The sequence below is a fragment of the Eptesicus fuscus genome, chromosome 9 (genome assembly GCF_027574615.1).
Source record: "Eptesicus fuscus isolate TK198812 chromosome 9, DD_ASM_mEF_20220401, whole genome shotgun sequence".
Taxonomy (NCBI): domain Eukaryota; kingdom Metazoa; phylum Chordata; class Mammalia; order Chiroptera; family Vespertilionidae; genus Eptesicus; species Eptesicus fuscus.
The window spans coordinates 28,156,488-28,178,437 of NC_072481.1; the positions used below are offsets into that span (position 1 = coordinate 28,156,488).

General features: G+C 48.2%; 1 protein-coding gene across 2 annotated transcripts in view; it reads right to left on the minus strand.

The window, feature by feature from the left end:
• The window catches only part of ST3GAL3 (ST3 beta-galactoside alpha-2,3-sialyltransferase 3), a 162,274-nt gene that overhangs the window by 22,625 nt on the left and 117,699 nt on the right, over window positions 1-21,950 (minus strand). For both annotated transcript variants that reach the window (XM_008151241.3, XM_008151240.3), the window contains 3 exons: window positions 2,501-2,595; window positions 1,258-1,321; window positions 283-378 (listed from right to left, as the gene is read on the minus strand). In XM_008151241.3, the coding sequence (XP_008149463.2) occupies window positions 283-378; window positions 1,258-1,321; window positions 2,501-2,595 (255 nt within the window). The remainder of the gene's footprint in view (window positions 1-282; window positions 379-1,257; window positions 1,322-2,500; window positions 2,596-21,950) is intronic.

Below are 21,950 nucleotides of genomic sequence, written 5' to 3' on the forward strand. Positions count from 1 at the left end.
AGCAGCCCCAGTCAGAGCCTTGGGCTCACTGCATGTGGTCTGTGGTTTATGTTTGGGGAAGCACTCTGACCCCAGAATACCCCCGGTACAGAGAATGGGGAGCCCAAGTCACCAGGAGCCATCTAGCTTTCTGATCCAAAATCCTCCAACCCAGGTTCTTCTTCAGGCTTCTGCTGACCTCCAGCCCACTGGCCAGATGGCCAGACAATTCTCAATGGGCGCAGGCACCAGGGTTTGGGCCAGGACATGCAGGTGCCCGAGGCACTGCTTTGGGGAGTTTACCTGACCACAATGTCATAGTCATCAATTCGTGACCCCAGAGACTTGTTGGCAAGGACACCTCCGTTGCCTACGATGATGCAGCGGCGGCAGCTGAGGCTGAGGGAGAAAGGCAGAGACCTCTGGAGAGCTGTCCACCAGGTATCCTTCTCCCCTACCCTTTTGGCCCTTGACCCCATGCCCTGGACCAGGCACAGGCTGGGACAGAAGAAAACGAATGGGCTTCTGGCAGTTTTTCTGAGAAGAGGCCAGAAACAAACTGCAGGTAGCTGGGCCACCTGAACTCTCAGACATCCCTAGTCCCTGACACTTCTCCAGGAAAACATGGGTGTGGAAAGGGCTTGGACACTAGCTCCGTGTAGGTGAGAAAGGAGGCTCCGGTAAGATGGCACTCTGGGTTAAAGATTACCCAAGAGTTGGTGGGGTTTAGGCAGCTTTCAGGAGAGGGAAGTGGGCTGAGCTTGAGGGCTATGCCAGAAAAGCAAGAACAGAGATATGGACTGGAGGCTCCAGGACTTAGGGCTGGGCTTATATTCAATCCAGAAGCCCCCCTGTTCCCATAAAGCCACGAGGGAACCCTACTCACTTTTCTCTCCAGCTCCTGACCCTGGGGGTCCTCCTATCCGGGTTCTGATAGCTTCGGAGGTATTACTGCCTCCTGAGTGTAAGCCTTGGCCCTTTTAGCTGTACCCACCACCTAGCTCTGCAGTCCCAATGTCAGGCACATTCCAGCCCAGTGTCTTCAGTTTTCACCCTCAGACCTCTGCTGTGTGAGGACTGAGATGTCTTGCCAAGTGCTTACAGCCCACGGGTGCAAGCCAGTTAGATGGCCCCACTTCTCTGCTCACCCATCCCAGCATGTGTACTATGTGTGCACATATGGATACGTTGGAGAATCTGCTCATGTCCAGGAAAGGCCAGCTGGGCCTCAACATCTCTGCACAAGACAGCTGAGGGGCAGGGCAGTGAGTAGCTCACCTGTCCAAGGCAGGGGTCAGGCGGTACTCTTTGGTGACTGACAAGATGGCTTTGATTAGATTATCTGTGGAGAGAAGAGGGAGGCTAATGTTAGAGGATCACTTAAGTTCCCATGAAATGTCTTCCGGAGGTAGGGTGGAGGTGGAGGTGGGGAGAGGGAGATCTGGGCACCGGAGGGCTGGGCTGCTGGCTTTCCTTTCTCCCTGAAAAAAGGAGAGGGCGCAGGAGAACAGGCAGACACACTCAGCTCTGCCTGGAGCCAGTCCCCAGCACCGGCATGCAGGTGCTTCCCCAGCCCTTCCTTGGCAGTCTCATTTGGCTTTGGGAGGTGCTGAAGTCAGGCCGGGAACTTGCCCAGGAAGGGCTGGGCTGGCTCAGTAGAGGGTTGAGGTATTCTTGGGTCCCCTGGCCACATGATAACTCCCATTTAACAGTTATCTTATTTAATTCTGACCACATCCCAATACAATGGTATTATTCTCTCCATTTAACTGATGAAGAAACTAAAGCACAGGCAGGTTAAGTAACTTGTTCAAGGTCATAGCTAGTAAAAAGGCAGTAGTGGGATCTGATCCTTCTGTATCTGACCCTAAAGCTCATACTCTATCATGCCACGAAACAGACAAAGAAACACAACTGTTAAACTATCAGGATGGGAAAGTCTAAGTCAGGAGAGGACCACATGAGTGCGGACCCTCAGGCAATGGAGGCAGATAGTTCTGAGAATATAGGGGGAAAGACTGGCTTTGGACAGGCTAGGAAAGGGCTGCACAGGGGACTAGGTGAAAAACATCAGGAGGGGATGATGGAGGAGCCTGAGGGCATTCGTGGGGGATGGCTTCTATTTTCTCTGGCATTTTCCATCTTATACCTAGTTCTCTAGCACCAGTATCTCTGGTACCACCTTTTCACAGCACCATGTTCTTCCCTCATCAGACCCTTTACTGTCCTGCACTCTGAATGTCTTATCTCCACTAGCCTGAAGCTTTCTGAAGATAGGGACCATATCTGTCGACTCCACTGTTGTATACCTAGCCCTGACAAAGTGCTGGGCTCTGAGGAAATACTCCATTAAAGAAGTAAGAAAAAAGGCAGGAATGGAAAGAGGAAGAGAATGTGAGGCATTGTTGAGAGCAGGGGAGGGGGTGGACCCCCAGCATGGGCACTTCTGAGGACACAGCCCTGCCTGAAATGTAGGGAGATAGTCTGGAAGACGTAGAGTGGGTCAGGGTTCTCAACATACCTTGGCCTTTGATCCCAAAAGGCGGCACAAATTCTCGGATCCTAGCCCACTTGCGGAAAGAGTCATCCAGGAACATGGGTGCTGGCTTGGAGAACCTGGAATACAACAGGGCTGCTGAGGATTCCCAAATGCAATAGGCTGGAGCGCTGGTTGGCTCTTCTGTACACGCGTCTTGCCAATGGCTCTGCTGGAAGCCCTGTTCACACCTCAGCATACCCTTCCGATCCCCGCCTGCTCACTGGGTCGCTGCTGTGTGGGTCTGACAGATTGTATTCAGCAGAGCCTGAGTCTAAAGGAGCGGGTCCGGCCAGTCCTATGCGGCCAGCTACAGGAGTGGAGAGCCCAGACCCCGCATCAGGGATCAGTATTTCTGAGCTGGAAGCTCCCTGGCAGGTTATCCAGGCATGCCACCCATCAAACAGTCACTGCTGCCCACACCGTGCCTGCAACATGGGAACACAAGAGACGAGACACGGTCCCATGCAGCAGGAAAACAACCCAGAACAGCCAATGCCGGGAGACAGAATCCTGGAGAGAATCCTGAGAGGTGGGCCACCCAGGGTGAGGAGGAAGGGGAACTCATGATGAGAGGGCAAAGCTGGTGAACAGCCACCGGAGACAGAGATTTGGAAGAGAAGAGAAAAACTGCTGTATCTGGAGGCTGGGAGGCAGGGCCGAGGGGAGGCTGCAGACAAGCAGGAGCCTGAGCACATTTGCTGGCAGAGAGAAGGACAGCAGGAACGCAGAGCTCCTCGGGAGGTGAGGGACTGTTATGGAGCTTAAGGAGAGGGGTGATTTGGCCTGGAGGAAAGATGGGAGGGAAAAGAGAAAGGAGGAAGGGTGAAGTGATGCTGAGTTGAGGGGAAGGGAAAAGGCAAATTTCACTTTTCCTGGGAAAGCGGAGAGTGGGCAGGGCAGGGTGCAGGGCTGGGGAGGACAGGACGGTCACAGGACACGGAAGGGAGCGAGGGAAGAGTGCAAAGGTACAGGAGGAACAAGTTCTTCAGAGATGCGTGGACAGCGGCTTCACATGGAACCCAGCACCCTGCCTACGAGACCTTTTTCAGGGCACCCAGCACCTTGGAAGGTGGCCAGCGCCTGGGCGTCTACTATGTGCCAAGTCTTGCTGTGGGGCAGGCTGAGGGCCTCCCCGGCCAAGAGTGAATGTGTGGAGGCCTAGGCCTTGGTGACTCTGTCTCCTCGTTTCCAGTTCAACGGAATCAGCCACTGGAAAACTGAAGACTGGAGAGGAGGCCCTGTCAGCTCAGGAGCTAGAACTTACCCTCCAATGTTCTCTAACTCAAGTTTACGTTGCCCGTTCCCACCATCACTAACACCGGTATGATCTCCACGCCCAGGAGAAATTACGTCAGTAATCACTTGGACCTCTAATGTTAAGAGATTTTGAAGTGAACTTGAAAGAGGCAGAAAACTTTCACTCCTGCTCCTTCCCCATTGCCCACCCCCGCACCGCAGCTTTCCTTTGCACTTCTGAGTTAGCACACTTCGCTTCGGTGTCAAGGGTCACGCGTGTTTCTCATACCTAGCATATAAAACCTGAATGAATGGATAGAGCTGAGGCTACACTAGAGGCACTGAGGATCCTGGCCGTAGTCCATGTGTAAGAGCAAAGGAAACAAGGTCTCTAGAAAAGCCTACAGCAAGAACCTCTCCTTCTGTGTTGGAGCCGAGCTGACAAAAGTTTTACCAAGTTTCTCAGTCAGGCTTGGACAGGATTTTATCTGCTTCCAATATGTACTGGATGTCATGTGCTAATGAAATCTCTTACGATCTAGCCAATTTTTTCCCTTTTCCTCTCCCTTCCCTCTTTTTCAGCTGATAAGAAAGTTCATGATGTTAATTTTCACTTAAAAAAATAACACCTTTAAAAAAAAAAGATTTTTAAATTGATTTTGAGAGAGAGAGGGAGAGGGAAAGAAACATCCATTGGCTGCCTCCTGCACGCCCCCTACTGGGGGATCAAGCAGGCAACCAGGGCATGTGCCATGACCTGGAATCGAACCTTTCGGTGCACAGGATGACTGACGCCTAACCAACCGAGCCACACCAGACAGGGCTAAAATACCCTCATTTTTTGATGTCACTTATACGTTAATTTTGGAGAAATATACAGATAGGTGCATGCACACACAAATTCAGTGAAACATATCCATAATCCTACAACACAGAGACAATTAACTTTTTGGTATGTATCTGTACTGATTTTCCTTTTCCCATACTGTTTTTTAAACAGCTCTGTAGACTAATTTTTTCCACTTTATAATATCGTAAGAACACTGCTATGCAAATGGACACAACTTTCTCCTAATTCACAATAGGCCAAATAACCATAAGTTGCTGGTAATCCGTCACAAATCAACCCTCCAAAAATCAAATGTACAAGGATACACCTTTCCCTGTCTTTCTGCCTGGAAAATCCCTTCTTTAAGTCCAAATGCTACTTCCTCTGGACAGTCTTGCCTGACTCCCACAGACAGACTTGTACTCTCCCTCTAGTGTTTCCACTACAATTTGTTCAGCCCCCATGAGGTGGCTCAGAGCCTGCAGAGCCTTGGAAGCTGAGCCTGGCAGTAAACAACAGGAAATGGGGTGGGGTGATGGTAGAGGTGGTGTATGTGTGTATGTTTGTGTTAATTCTGCAGGTGGCCTGGGCAGAGCCTCACGCTGCACCTGGAATAGAATCCAGGGGCTTCTGTCCAGACTAGGGTGCCAGTTTGGGAGCCTGGTGAGGGCGGAGGTGGCCCCTGAGGTGCAGAATGACTGGTCAGACTAGCGGGGTGTGGGATGCCTGACCTGCTTGCCCTGGCCTAGGGGGTAACAGGGCAGGGTGGGGCAGGCTCCAGTAGGCAGGCCTCAGCCCGCCAGCCCTGCGGAGAGCACCAGCACGAGAGGCAGCCCCAGGATTAGGTTTCAGGAGGGCGTGTGTGAGTGCGTGAGAAGGAACAGGGGAAGGAGAAGACGGAAGTTGCACTGGGACCTGCCTGTCTTTCCCCCTTAGATCCTAGAGAATAGTAGTTTGGGGACTTGGAGCTTTAGAAAGGCATGTGCTGTGGGTGGGTCTAGCCCCGTGCCTCTCACAGCCAGGCTGGGTCCTCAGGACCCAAGAGGCTGACCTGCCCATAGTACCTACAGACTCTGACCAGTCAGAAAGGGCAAAAGGGTCTTCTAGCTCCAATGGTAAGGCTGAGGTGCTGTGTAGAAGGTACTGTCTCCAGCTCTAGCTCATCGACCTAAACCATTCCCTAAGGCCCAGGACATCAGCTTGCACCGAGAGAGCAGCAGGAAAGCTGACTGGGTCTTATTAGAGGTTGGGGACTAGTTGCATGTGGGCACCAGCAGCCTCACAGTAAGGTCTTCATCCCACCAACCCAACTGAAAAAGGTGCCTCCAGATGTGGGTCTGCTGTGTTAGGGTAACACAGCCTCAGCTCTCCATCTGCGCCTGTTCGCTTGAGTGGCCAGCCCTCTAGCCACCGTGCTCTTCCTCTAGTGTTTCCACCATGTTTTATTCAGCCCCCGTGAGGGGGCTCAGAGCCTGCATAGCCTCTAGCCCTCTAGCCACTGTGCCTAGCAAGTGTGAGCAGCCCAAGACGCCCAAGAGACAAAGGGAAGGCAGAGCCCAGCAGTGGGTCCTGAGAACAGGGCCACAGCAATTAGCCTATCAGATTCAGCCATAGGCCTTGGTCCCTCCAAAAGTGAGACTGTCATTCAATGGGGTAAAAGCCAAGCCTCACAGATCCATCTTCTTAGAACCGGCTCTGGGAAGTGGCAGGTGGACAAAACAGAGGGTCGGAGGTTTCTGGAATCTACCTTGGTCTTATTTGGGATCTTGCTACGGCAGCCCCACCATAAATAGCCCTGCACAGTAAGACCTTGGTACATGTTCAAGCAAAGTGAGCACTCTGTAAATGCTTTGTCAAGTTTAACGCCTTGCTGCCACTCCCCCTGCTGACCACCTCAATGAATCCCATGGGACAGCAGGCGCCTGAGGAGAAAGGATGGTAGATCTGAAGGGCAGGTGGGCATATGTCTGGGGGAAGCAGCCCAGAGATAGAGGAGACAAACTGCAGGCATCACCCACAAGTACCATTCCAAGCATGAGCACGAAGCTCCTGCCCCGTCCAAAACGACTTGCTTACCCAGTGCCAGGTCCTGTGCTGAGTGCTGGCTGGGGACCTAAAGGTAAATCAGCCGTGGGCCTTCCCTTAAGGAGCTAATGGTAGGCACAGGTAAACAAGTAATCATAAAACGGCTGCACATCCTGTGTTCTGGAATAGGTAGGGATATAAAGGTCTTACACAAACTCAGGGGTATAGGAAAATCTTGAAGGACATGACAAGACAGACCTGAGCCTTGAAAGACGGGTAAATGTGAGCCTGTGGATAATGCTGGGAAGGGTATTCAAGGACAAGGGTAGTGTGGGCGAAGGCACAAGAGAGAAGAGAACTTTCTCATCAGGACAAGGAATGAGACTGCTGAGGCTGGACAGAGTGAAGCAGCACCCGCCCAGGGCAGAGGAGCCTCTGCCAGGCACCCCCTCCGGGTGAATCTTCCCCCTAGTCCCACCCAGGCAGGTGGAGCAAAGTGTGAAGGAGCGAGTGGGCAAGTGCGTTCTGACTGGGTGTAAATCAAGCAGCGGAAGAGCAAACTCTGCACAGAGGGAAACGCCAGGGCAGGGCGTGCATCAGCGCTGTCGGGGTTGGCGTGGTGCCCTGAGACTGTGTCAGGACCAATTTCAAGCTGGATCAAGGCTGGCAACTTGGGGCACTCAGTTCATGCTCTTTCTTGTTGACACACTGCAGTGAATATCTGCATTTCTTTCTCCTTCTCTGTAAGTGCATCCCACTTTTCATTCCATATGGTCCCAGTTGAGCGGACCCCACCACTACTACTGGGATGGCCGCATGTCCCAGGCTAGCCAATCGAGATACTTCGGCCCTCGGAACCATAGCAATTGGCTCAACAATGGACACCTGACCCAAGTGGAACAAATCAAATTCTTCTCCGAGATTTACTATTTGGGCAATGGGGGATGTGGGAGTCTCTCTATTTTTCTGAGATAGCGAGCTGTACAGATCATGTAAGCCTGGAACAGGGCTTGTGCAAACCACAGTCCATAGGCCAGCTGCCTGTTTTTATAAATCAAGTTTTATTAAAGCACAGCCACACTCATTCATTTTACCTATGGCTGCTTCATTTAATGCTACAACAGCAGAACTGAGTAGCTGTGACCGGCAAAGCTGGAAATACCTACTATCTGGACCTTTACGGAGAAAATTTGCCAAACCTGGGCCTGAAACTGCTGAAGCTGTCTTCTGTGAGTACACAGAGAAACTGTCTACAGAACAGTCAAACCTGGAGAGAAGCAGAGCCAAGATATGGGGAGGAAGACTCCGAGTCCTAGAGACAGGTAGTTTAGCTCTGAACTTAACAGTTTTGTAAGGGTTTCTACCAGCTGCACCTGCTACTAGAGGACCACGTTTCACCTCCCAGTCCGGCACGTGTGGTGTGGCACCTCTCCCTCCTCAGACGCCCCCTCTTCCCTCCCCCCTTTCCCTAAGCTCTAGCCATATCCAACGACTAGAGATTCTAGGCTCTGCCAGCTTCTTAACACTCCTATGCCTTTACACTCGCTGTTCACTTTGCCTGGAATTCTCCTGCCTTCTCGTCCACACGCTGAGTTTCTGCCCATTCTTCAAACGACTCCAGTCTCTCTACGGCTATAGGTAGGAGTCTTCCTGGGTCACACGGGGCTGACTAAGCCCTCCTCAGGTCTCCACTCTTCTTCATGCACTCTGTCCTCACAGTACTTGCCACACACTGATATACCCATCTGCTTCCACCCCTAGCACACAGCCAAGCACACAGCAGGTGCTCAGTAAATGCCAGTTGGCTGGGAGAGGGAGGAGCAGGCTCCATAGTGTGGTCAAATTTCTGCTCCCCTGTGGAGGTCCGGGGGTCGGGGGCTGCCTTCGTGTGGCTCTTCACGACACTTTGAATTCCCTGCTCCAAAGGGCCAGGCTTCCAATGATGTCTCTACTGTTTCATAGCAAACCCCTTCCAGGTCAGAAATACTGGCAGCTGCTGCCCCACTGCCTGCTTAGGGACTGTGGCCCCATCTGTGTCCAGACAGGCTGGAGCCACATGCATGACATGTATGACAGGCAGGGAGGCCTGTGCTGAAGGAGGAATGGAGAGGCTGAGACAGAGGCCCTCGAGGGGGCAGTGCCTCGGCTCCCACTGACAGGGCTCCCACTGACTGCTGACAGCCTGTACCCAGTGTGAACAGAGGAGGAAGGAAAGGGGCCCAAACTTCCTAGTAAGGGGAGGGAAGGGAGGTGGAAGAGAGAACTATGAGCTGAGAAGATGCTATGAGAGGCGAGTGCCCCTCCCCCACTGAGAGCCTAGATGGTAGCTGGACTCTCGACAGAGGCCGCAGAACCCAAAGCCCAGGGACATGGTTCCATCTGTCTCCAGTGCCCACCATTCATCTCTCTAATATGTGGTAAGCTCAGCTTATCCCTGGCACTGTGCTAGTCTTTGAAAATATGACAACAAACAGCTCTGAGTCCCTGCCTTCACAGATTATGGTCAAGGCAGCCAAATACAGACAGAGGCAATTGTGAAATATATGATGTATGCCACAGTAACAATAACAACAGTAATTTACAGGTATTGAGCTCTTACTATGTCCTAGACACTGTTCTAAGTACTCTATGCACATTATCTTCCTTCACCCTCACAATATTCTCATGGATCAACACAATTTACATCCATATTTTTATTTATCGCATTGCGTTTGGGAATACAAGGAAGTCACGGCCCCTTAGGGAGCATACTATCAGGGGTGGAGAGGCGACAGAACCAGAGTGAAGGGGGTTGAGGAGAAAGAGAAGTGAGAAAGTAAGTGTTCAAGAGAGATCAGACAATTTCTAAAGAAACTTGGTGGTGGAGGAAAGGCTGGAAATGGAATGGTAGCTGGAGATTGGAGTGGGAGAAGGGAGAATTGAGCGTGTTTGCACTCCGGTGTGATGAAGACAAGCAGAGAAGGGGGAGGGGTGCAAGAGACAGAGGTAACAGCAGAGCGAGGCTCCAAGGAGCGGAAGGTGACAGAGTCAGAATGTAAGTGGAGGGACACGGAGGGCAGGATGCCTTTTCCCTGGAAAAAAGAGGGAGGATGTGAAGATGGCTAACTCTGACAGGTGTGTTTGGAGAGAGGAGGAACCCGAGAGGATGCTCACCAGATTGCCTCTTTTCTCTGGGAAATCTCTGGGGTTAGGGATTGGGGGTGTGAAAGAGTGGACTGCAGTAATTTATGAGTGGTAAAGGTTTGCAACAGTCACCATGCTAAGTCAACCAGGGACCAGGATTGCTGAGCAATGCTGAGTACCTGGCAGAGGCTGGAGACTATGAAGCCTTAGAGGGATCAGTGCATATGTTTATATGTCTCTGTTAACAGTCCAGCAGCCCAGAAGCAAAAACGGTGGCTGGATAGGTTGTACTGTTGGGCATTGCTATACGAGATTAGTTATAAGGACAGGAGTGCGATGGAGACTCGAAGAAATGGTAAGAATACCAAATGGTGCATAGGACCATGTGTAGGGGTGGAGGTTCTGGCTTTGATGGCGAGGAAGGCAAGGCTGGGCTAATGTAGTTGATCAAGCAAAACCCAGGAGTCATTCTTTTCCTTTTTAGCCATTAGCCCAGGATCATCACATTCTACAAAGAGGAACACCTATTTCACAAATAAACCAACTGGAGTCATCCTTGACTCATCTCTTTTTCTTGGCTGCCTTTCACCCAATTCATCAGCAAATCCTGTTAATCTCTAATTATATTTTAAATCCATATACTTATCTCTATTTTCACTGCTACCACCCAGATCCAATTCATCACCTCTTTTTTTTTTCTCTTAATTTAAAAAAATTTATTTGAGGGGGGTGAAAAGAGATTGATTTGTTGTTCCATTTATTTATAGATTCATTGGTTGATTCTTAGGGGATCGAACCTGCAACCTTGGTGTATCAGGATGATGCTCTAACCAACTGAGCTACCTGGCAGGGCCCAAATAATAACTTCTTAACTATTGCAATAATCAGTGACCAGCTTCTACTCTTGCCCCTCAACCCATTATCTAGAAAGGTCAGAATGGTACTCCTAAATCATCAACCATATTGTGCCATTCCTCTGCTTAAAACCTTCTCACTGCCCTCTGAATAAAACCAAACAACAGGTTACATGGCCTAATCCTCGCCTACCTCTCACCTCATTTCAGGTCCTCCCCTGTACTCACTCTGCCACAGTATACTGGACTTCGGTCCAGTCCCTGAATACTACAAACTTTTTTTCTGCACCTAGACCTTCCCAGAACACCTCTGGATCCCTCCAAGGCTGGCTCTTTGTTTTCATTCAGATCTCTGTTCAAATGTCACCTCCTCTGAGTGGTCCTCTCTAGCTCCTGTGTTGAATGTGGGGTTCCTCCTCCTGTCACTATCACTCATTTTCTTCATCAACATTTAGCACTATTTAACATGACCTTGTTCGTTTGCTTAGTCCCTCTGTGTGTACTAGGTTTATAATAACATGGAGCATGTAAGCTCTATGTGAATAGGACCTGCCTAATTTGTTCACTGCCATATTCCTCAGGACCTAGAACTGTGCTGAACAAATACGTGCTAAGTGAGTTAGAGTCTATCTTATACCCAGTCCGCAAACTACCTACATCTACTCTACTTCCTCCTCCTTCCCTCTTGATAAAACTGAGAAACTGCCCATTTTTCTATGAAAGATCAATCTTTCCACATGTGCAATGCCTTCCTGTCTCAATCAGAGTAAAGCGTGAAGTCCTTACAATGGCCTATAAAGCCATCCATGAACCTGACAGCCCACTCCCCGTTTCTTCTTTAATTTCATCTCCTACTACTCTCCCCCTGCTCACTTTATCAGTCACACTCCTCTGTGCCTTTGGGTCTTTACTTGAACTGTTAAACGAACTTGGAATATTCTTTTCTTAAAAAATATATTTTTATTCATTTCAGAGAGGAAGGGAGAGGGAGAGAGAGATGGAGACATCAATGATGAGAGAGAATCATTGATCGGCTGCCTCCTGCATGACTCCCACCGGGGATCGAGCTCACAATCCATGCATGTGCTCTGACTGGGAATCGAACCTTGACCTTCTGGTTCATAGGTCGACGCTCAACCACTGATGAGCCACGCAGTCTGTACTGAAATATTCTTCTTCCAGATATTCATTTGGCTGACTCACTCACCTCCTTCTAGTCTTTACTGAGACTTCACCTTTCCCATGAGTTGAACTCTGATCATCCTCTATGACATTGCAACCTGCTCCAATCACCTTGCCATACTCTTTCTTTCCATCTATTATCTTACTCTAATTTACCAGATAATTTACTAATTAGTTGTTTACTGTCTGTGTTTACTTGTTAGAACATAAGCTTCATAAAGATAGGATTTTGAGATGAGGAGATTACCCTGGATTATCCAAGTGGACCCTAAATGCATTCACAAGTGTCCTTAGGAGAGAGAGAGGCAGAGGGAGATTTTACCACATACAGAAGGAAAGGCAACGTAGCCATAGTAGCAGAGACTAGCTAGAGTGATGCAGCCACAAGCCAAGGAATGCCAGCAGCCACTAGAAGCTGAAAGGGGCAAGGAATAGATAACCTCCCAAAGCATCCAGAGGGAGCATGGTCCTGCTGACCTTGATTTCAATCCGGGGATGCCGATTTTGACTTCTGCCTTCCAGAACTGTGAGAGAATAATTTGTTACAGAGCTACAGGTAACTAATACAGTTATATTATTTTCTGAGCCCCATAGGTAAATAGAATTTCCAGAGAAAGGGGAAGGCCATATTTTTCCTCTGCTTAGGAATGAGACAAAAAGTCAGTGAATGAGCAGAAACTGACCTGTCAGATAAGACCACCTGCCTTCAGAGGAGGGGGTTGAGGAAGACAGCCCTGGTGAAGGGCACAAGGGCAGTCGTTGCTGACCACCATCTGCTCTGTATCCCACCACTGTGTACAGTCCCAGGAAGGACTGGGGAAAAAAAAAAGACTGAAAAATATGACTGTTTCAGAAGGGTTCAAGTTCTAAACATTCAGATGCATATGACCAGCTGGTGGCTGCTAAGTCTTCCTATCAAACTCAGGCCTATATTCTGAATCCAAGAATTACATACACAACTGCATCTGGACCATCTTGCCCAGTGTCTTACTGGCATGTTAGCTCAAAACATTTTTTTAAAAGAAGTCCATTATCTTCCCCTAAACCTATTCTTTCTCCTTTTTATTTATTTTTTTCCAACAAAGAGTATCCAAGTCACAGGCTAGGGGACAAACCATCTGGCTGTTCACTACCTCTGGGGCCCTAGTGTGGCCTAACTGCTTCTCTCCGTAGGGAAGTGTGACGGGTGTGCCTACTGCGTTGCCCAGGGAAGTCTGAAGCCCTTGAACCACGTAGGTGGATTACATCACACATCTCTTCACCACCCCAGTGAGCAATGCATTACTGAAGACTGGCCTTGGAATTTCCCTAGCTGTGCACTCTGTTCCTACAGGAAATACTCCAGCTACCGTCTTTAATTCAGGGGCTCCAGATTTTTCTTGACTTTGGAAATTTGGGGTGAGGCTGCAGGAGCAGAATTCTGTCTCCCCAAATACCAGGTGAACTGCCAAATAGAATGGGTCAAGCTCGTGGTAGATGGATTAACCCTACTGGCTCAATCCTATTTTTAAGATGCATAGGAAGAATTGTCCTACAGTAAAAATTCAGCCCCTGGACAAACTCAGATGCTGCTACTTCACAAGTATCCTTAGGAGATACTTGGGCCATTTCTCTCCTCTACACAGATGTCCTGGCCCCTGCCAACCCAAAAGGTCCTATATCTGAACTCATGACAAGCTAAGAGTCACTCTGAGATGGTCTTATCACTGTGTCTTATCTTTATGATCACATTCCTAATACTCATAATTGCATGTAGCATATTACAGATAATCAATGGACAAATGAATAAACAGCCACAACAATGGGCCCTGCACATGGGACAGGGACCTGCCACAGCCTTAAACCACTGAGCTGTGGCATTCAATTTCCTCTTTCACGCCATCCACTTTGAGCTCCCTGCCATACTCAACATCCCGGGGCCTTCCAACTAACCACCAAGAAGAGGACCAGAGACTTGCTATAGGTCATTCTAGGCATCTTCCCTTGACAATGCCTATGTCTAGTAGTGAAGGATTCTGGAAACAAACAAGCGCCATCCCATCTTGTTCCTTCCTTGGAAGATCTTCATAAGCACCATATTGTTATTATTGACTTAGGCTCAAATCCCTAGCCTTTCCTGCCCTCAGTACCTTATGAGGGCTTCTATGACCTAATCACTCACACCTGACAGCCAAGACTCTCAATTCTGATGCTTAACTGGCTTTTGTCCCCAGGCTCTGCTCTATGCCCTTAGCTGCCTTTCTGATCTCTGCCAGCCTGTGGATATAGATCCCTGTGTTTGGCAAAGTCCAGCACCACCTTCCTTGGCAGGTCCCTCTCCCCTCAGTACAGGCTCAAGTGAAAAAAAAGTGAAGAAGAGAAATTTGGAAGCAATGATCACCAGTCTCAATATTTTTAGTGTATTCCTTTCTCAAAAAGCAGGAAATAGGAGAGATGAGGTTCCTTCTATACCTAGAAACTGGTAACTCCAAGCAGATTTGCCTTTACCACGCCCCCGCCTCTCCACTCCCCCTCCAACCCTCCCCTCGTCAGTGATCTTATTCTCTATCCTACCTCAGCTATTTATTCCTAAACTAGTGGCCCGGTGCATGAAATTTGTGCACATTAAAAGGGAATTAGAGGAAACATTTTAATACTGCTATTTGCCCTTTCTCTATAATAGAAGTGTCAGAGATGAAAGAAAATTAGTAAAATGTATATGAAAATCTCCCTCCTGTCAGAGTCTGGGGTGCGCCGTGGGACCCAGAGTCAAGTCCCCGCCCACCCGTGTGCACCTCAAAATTGCATGAGACCCAGACCCAGCTGGCCCCACCCCCGTCAAGCTCTGCAGGGCAGGGGGCACAGCCTCAGGTCCCCCGTCAAGTCCCACGGTGGGTGATGCAGCCTCAGGTCCCCTGGCCCGGCGCCGGGGTGGGTGATGCAGTCTCAGGTCCCTCGGCTCTGGTGTGAGGGTGCGATGACCATTTGCATATTAGCTCTTTATTATATAGGATTATATTCTAGACTGGGTCATTACTAATAACAAAAACCTTCTCAAATCTCAATCTCCCACTCTGACTGCCTTCACCTATCCATATATTGATAGCTCACCTGCTCCTGCAGCTAAACTTCAACAGTCCCTCATCTTTTCAGTGTCCTTCACCTCCTTATATTCTTATTGCAATTATTACCCACCTTAAATTCCAAATCAATCATTATAATCACTTCCTTGCATTCATCCTCAACTTGTTTGTTCCTCTCTCACTTGGTTAAAACACAACTCTGGTTAAATTCAACTTCCTACCTACTCTGGGCATATACCTGCACAGAAAAATGCAGCTGGCTAGAAAAAAACAAGTGCTCCTTCATCTCACCTTAGATTCAAGTGAAAGATATGAAAACAATCTAAGTGTCCATTGATGAGTGAATGAATAAAGAAAATGTCTCACACACACACACACACACACACACACACACACACACTCACACACACACACACACACACACACACACACTGGAATCCTATTCAGCCATACAAAAGAATTAAATCCTGCCATTTGTGACAACGTGGATAGACCTTGAGGGCAATATGCTAAGTGAAATAAGTCAGACAGTAAGACAAGTACCATATGATCTCACTTGTATGTGTAATCTTAATAACAAACAAACAAAACCCCAAACTCACAGATACAGAGAATAGACTGGTGGTTGCCAGAGGCAGAAGTGGGGGTGAGCTGCATGAGTGAAGGGAATCAAAAGGTGCAAACTTCCCGTTACAGTTCTTAGCATAAGAAAAAAACTCTATAAAGAATTCTATAACTATATGGTGATGAATGTTAACTAGACTTACTGTGATAATTTCACAATGTATACAAGTATTGAATCATGTTGTACACCTGAAACTAATATAATTTTACATAGCAAGTATGCCTTAGTTTTAAAAAATCTCAATAAAGCCAGAAAAAAATTTTCTTTAAAAAATTAAATTGAGCCCAGCAGGTGTGGCTTAGTGGTTGAGCATCGACCTATGAACTGGAAGGTCAATGGTTCAATTCCCAATCAGGGCACATGCCTGGGTTGCAGGTTTGATCCCCAGTGTGGGGTGTGTGTGTGAGGTGTGCAGGAGGTAGCAGATTCTCTTATAATTGATATTTCTATCTATATCTCCCTTTCCCTTCCTCTCAGAAATCAATAAAAGACATTAAAAATATTTCAAGTGCCCTAACTGGTTCGGCTCAGTGGATAGGGCGTCGGCCTGCGGACTCAAGGGTCCTAGGTTCAATTCTGGTTGGGGGCATGTGCCTTGGTTGTGGGCACATCCCCAGTGGGGTGTGTGCAGGAGGCAGCTGATCAATGTTTCTCTCTCATCGATGTTTGTAACTCTCTATCCCTCTCCCTTCCTCTCTGTGGAAAATCAATAAAATATATTTTTTAAAAATTTCAAGTGAGTGAGGCCCTTATGCTACCTGGAAATTGTACCATATGCTACCAGCCCAGTTATTCTCCCATTCTCTTAGAAAACTATTCATACTTTCTCCTTTTTCTTCACATTTCCAACACCTCCTTCCTCCTTCTTATCTCAATAGATGACTTCGCTTACCACTGCACTGACATAACTGAAACCATCAGAACAGAACTTCCACACGCTCCACACCACCACTTGCCTGCATTGTGACTACATTCTCTACTTTCCTTTCTATTTAAACTGCTCATATTTGTAACTAAGGTGAACGTTTGCTCCCAGGACCTTATCTCTTCCCATTAGCATGCAAATGTGTTATTTTTCTCATATTAAACACTCCCTTTCATTAAAGCTTTAAATTTTTCACTTTTCCTACTCTATATTATGAAAAAAATTCAGACACACAGAAAAGTTGGAAGAACAGTACAATGATAACCTAAACACCTGCCACCTTGATTCAGCCACCACCCAATTCTTTGTCTTTACTGAAACACGCCTTGAAAGAGTTATGCACACTTGCCATTGCTGACTGTTCCTCTCCCATTTCTCACAAATCCATTCTGACTCCTAAATTAATCATTTAAGGTCACCAAAGATTTTCATGTTGCTAAATCCAATGGTCAATTCTTTTTTTTTTTTTAATGAAATATTCTCTATATTCAAACCCTACAGTGAGGATGATCCAGTTGGATCCAACCATCCTCATCCTGAAATGAAACTTATTTCTTTAAAATATCTTTTAAAACATTATCAGATTAACAGGTTCTTTGCATAAAATGACAAACATCATGGAAGGGACAAGATGAGAGAGTCCTGATCAAACACTGTTAACAGCTTCTCATGGTACCCCCATCTCATTCTTTTTATGAACATGCCAGAGAAAGCTTTAAAACCAATCTTACGTCTAGTATAATAACTTAGAGCAATTAACAGAAGGAAATACAGAAACAGAGGAAAGCACAATAGCAACAGAAAGCAAGAGCATCCAATGGGGTAGTTATGTGCTCGGAAAAGGAGAGCCAACTCATCGTGATGTGCTTTGTTAGACTTTTGGGTATCTCCAAAAAGGGACAGCACATGCGGGCCCCCTTAGCTCCTTCCTTACTTACTGTCTCACTTTCCCCCCTGCATTGTATGTATTCGCTGCTGGGAAAATTTACTGTGGTGTCTCTCTCAAAATGATTTTCCCACCTACAACATGTTGCTGGTTTGGGAAGACTATAGCATAGACACTGTACTTTTAACTGCCCTTAACTGGATTATCTGAAAAACAAGAAATACTTTTTCTTCAATTACAGTTTACATTCACTATTATTTTGTATTAGTTTCAGGTGTACAGCATAGTGGTTAGACAATCATACACTTTACAAAGTGTTCCCCTGATATTTCCAGTATGCACCTGGTACCATAATAGTTATTACAATACTAGAGGCCCGGTGCACGAAATTCATGCATGGAGGGGGGTTGTCCCTCAGCCCAGCCTGTACCCTCTCCAATATGGGACTCCTCAAGGGATGTCCGACTGCCCGTTTAGGCCCGATCCCACTGGGATCGGGCCTAAACGGGCAGTCGGACATCCCTCTCACAATCCAGGACTGCTGGCTCCCAACTGCTTGCCTGCCTGCCTTCCTGATTGCCCCTAACCTGCTTCTGCCTGCCAGCCTGATCACCTCCTAACCACTCTGCTGCCAGCCAGTTTGCCCCCAACTTACCTCCTCTGCCGGCCTGGTCACCCCCAACTGCCCTCTCCTGCAGGGTTGATCACCTCCAACTGCCCTCCCTTGCAGGTCTGGTCCTTCTCAACTGCCCTCCCTTGCAGGCTGGGTGCCTCCCAACTGCCCTCTCCTACTGGCCATCTTGTGGTGGCCATCTTGTGTCCACATGGGGACAGGATCTTTGACCACATGGGGGCAGCTATATTGTGTGTTGCAGTGATGATCAATCTGCATATTACTCTTTTATTAGATAGGATAGAGGCCTGATACAGGGGTGGGGGCCAGCTGGTTTGCCCTGAAGGGTGTCCCGGATCAGGTGGGGGTTCCCTTGGGGCATGGGGCGGCCTGAGCGAGGGGCCTGTGGTGGTTTGCAGGCCGGCCACGCCCCCTGGCAACCCAAGCGGAGGTCCTGATATCTGGAATTTATTTTCCTTCTACAATGGAAACTTTGTAGCCTGGAGAGGAGCCAAGCCTGGGGCTCCCTCTAGGCCGGCAGCTATTTCTGTTGGGGTTATAATTGAAACTTTGTTGACTTAAGCAGGTGGGCCCGGCCAGGGTGTGCAGAAAGCTTTGCTTCCCCTGTTGCCAGCGGCAACCCTGGCCTGCTCTCTCAAGCTCCATTCTGCCCCATTTGTTTGAATTTGTTTACCTTCTATAATTGAAACTTTGTAGCTTGAGTGGAGGCTTAGGCCTGGCAAGGGCAGGCTGAAAGCTTGGCTTCCTCTGTTACCTAGGAAACCTTGCTCTCTGTGGCTGTAGCCATCTTGGTTTGGGTTAATTTGCATGCTTGCTCTGACTGGATGGTGGGCGTGGCTTGTGGGTGTGTCGGAGGTGTGGTCAATTTGCATATTTGTCTATTATTAGGTAGGATTATTGACTATATTTCCTATGCTGTACTTTATATCCCCATGACTATTCTATAACTATCAATCTGTTCTTCTCAATTCCTTCAACTTCTTCACCCAGTCCCCCAACACCCCTTCCCTCTGGCAACAACCAGTCTGTTCTCTGTATCTATGAGTCTGTTTTGTTTGTTCATCTTGTTTGTTCTTTAGATTTCACATTTAAGTGAAATCATATGGTATTTGTCTTTCTCTGACTGACTTATTTCACTTAGTATAAAACCTTCTAGGTTCATCCATGCTACTGCAAAAGGTAAGATTTCACTCTTTTTTATGGCCGAGGATTATTCCCCAATGGCCAATTCTTATTGACTTATCAGTAAAGCAACCATACAACACTCTGATTTGCCTGGGACGATGTTGGTTTATGTGTTTTATCCTGAAGCAATTTTTAATAATGCCCACTTTTACTCTCAAAAGTGTCGAGTTTGGACAATAACTTATATGATCACCCTACCTACCAGCAACATATTACATTATTACTCCTCTTGAAATACTTCTTTAATTTGGTTTCCAGAATACCACATTTTCCTACTATCACACTGGGCATTCCTCCTTTGCTGTTTTCTCCTCTCCTGCACCACTGCCCTAGGGCTCAGTCCTTGCTACTCTTCTCCATCTACACTCACTCACTTCATAGACTAGACCTCTCTGCTGAATGCCAGACTCCCACAGTCCTCTGCCTTCTCTATCAGTATCTCCATGTGGATGTCTAAGTTTAAACTTTGCACGTTTAAACTTGAGTTCCTAATACTCCCCCTAAAACCTGTTCTTCTTGCAGTCATTTCTCCTTCTTGGTAAGTGGCACCTTATTCCTCCAGATGCTCAGGCTAAATTCTTGAAGTGAGCCTACATTCTTCTCTTTCTCTTATATCCACTTCTGAGATGTCAGCAAACCCGTCAGCTCTACCTTCAGAATATATCCTGGACATGACAATATCTCACCACCTCTACTACTTCCACTGTGGTCCAAGTCACTGTCATCTCTGTCAGGGATTATTACAAAAGCCTCCTATTGGAGTCCCTGCCTCACAACAGTCTATTCTCATCAAAGCAGCCAGAGTGATCCTTGAACACCTGTTACTCCTCTGCTCAAAATCTTCCATCCTTATAATGACCTACAATGTCCGTGTGCTTTAGACTTCTCTTAACTTTCTGATTTCATTTCTTACTATTTTGTAGCAACATAGGCTTCTTTTCTGTTTGTGGATCCTACCTCAGAGCTTTTGCATTGGCTGTTTCTTCTGCCTGGAAGGCTCTTCTCCTCCCGCCCCCACCCCCACATATCAGCATGCTCCCTCCCTAACTTTCTTTAGGTTTTTACTTAAATGTCACCTTTCCCAGTTACCCTCCCCAACTTTCTATTCTCCATTCCTGCTTTAGTTTTCTCCAGCACTCCCTACAGTCTCATGTACTATCTAATTTATTTATATATCTGGGTTTGGCTGGCTTCTCAATTATGAGCTCCACAAAGGCAGGGATGTTTGTCTGTTTTGCTCACAGCTGTATTTCCAGCACACAGAGCAGCACCTGGCAAGCACTCAATAAATATTTGTTTAATGAATGAATAAAAAACAGGGCTAATAATACCTCTACCTCACAGATGAAAAGAGATAAGCATGCAAAGTTCGTGGCGCGCCATGTTGCTCAATAACTGTCCATTCCTTACTTCCTCCCCCACTCCCAGTTTTGGTATCAGCCATGCCCTCCTTCTCCCAGAGGGAGTGCCAGGTCAGAGGTAGGGTGGATGGTAGTACCTGACTTACCAATAACTTCCAACAGCACCCCCAGGACTCCCTCAGCCCTGGGCCAGGCCGGGCCCTGCTCTCAGACGTTGATTCCTCTGGTTAGAGGTGAGCCACCTTGCTTTAACTCAGGAAGCTGAAGGCTCCAGAATGACGTGAGGCATTCAGAAGCACTGTCCTCAGACCAGATCTTTGTATCAAGGGCCCAGGGACTGTTGTGCCTCCTACCCCAGCCTCTTGCATATACTCCACCGACACAGCTCCAGCAGCCCTCACCCATGTGTTGTCTTAGTCTCACGGGCTATGCCGCAACACGGACCGACTGCTTCCCTAGCCCCTCTCCAGGGTTCTCTACCAGGGTTCTTCTGGGCCCCTCCATGTTCAGCGTACAACCTGACAAGGACTTGGCCACCTCATCACAGGGAAGCCAGAGTGGTCTACCCACCAGACTACTGCTGTCTCCGCATGCCGGGAGGCTCCTGGGAACTAACCGTCCTTGGCCAGCTGTTTGTCTGGCAGCAATTTGTCCGGCCATGGCTGCTCCCCCTGGAGTGGCCTGAGTCCTGTCTCTACCCCAAAGCCCAGCACCTTTCTCCTCACTTTAGGAACAGAAGTGGTTTCCTACAGATGAATCCTCTAGGAAGCACGGTTAATCTGGGGCGGAATTTCTGGACTGGAGTTACTTCTTTCAGAATCCTTGTCCCTACACCTGGAGGACTAAGCCTGCTGGAGAAAACTCACACCCGTGCATGAGCTGGAGCCACTGCAGAGTCATGTCTCCCACATGGCCTGCTCTGCTGCCTGACAGTCTTTGGCCGCCCTGGTAAGCAGTCTCTTCCGCTCCCCACAGTGGTCTTACAAACACGGCCACCCTTCTCAAGCTTCTCTCTCAGCACCCTGCTGTCAAATGGAAGAAGTGTCCCTCTGGAGATCAAAGGCCAGCCCCTGCCCTCCCTGTTCTAAGGACCCGTTATATCATTTATGCCAGCGTTCTTCTCTGTAGCTCCATTTTTTCCTGGCTGTGTACAGGATCCTTCCCACTGGCCGTCCAGACACCCACTTTACCCTCATGGCCACACTGGCCGAGCTTCCAGCCTGTCTTTATTCTCCCTTCACAGGCACGCTCCCTGGGAACAGTCCACACGCGCCGACCACAGATCCTCACCTTGTGATTCAGCTTGAGGTCAGCTGGCTTCCACCCCCACCACTGCAGAGACACAGCTCTCACCAAGGACGTCTCCACCTCTAGGTCCAAACTCTGAGGTCCCATCTGCCTTGCCTCCTGACAGCCCTCTCAGCATGTATCCTGACAGCAGACCCGACTAGCAAAGGCTGGCAGTTCTCACCCTGCTTTAAGACCCTCCCGGGAAGCCCTATTCT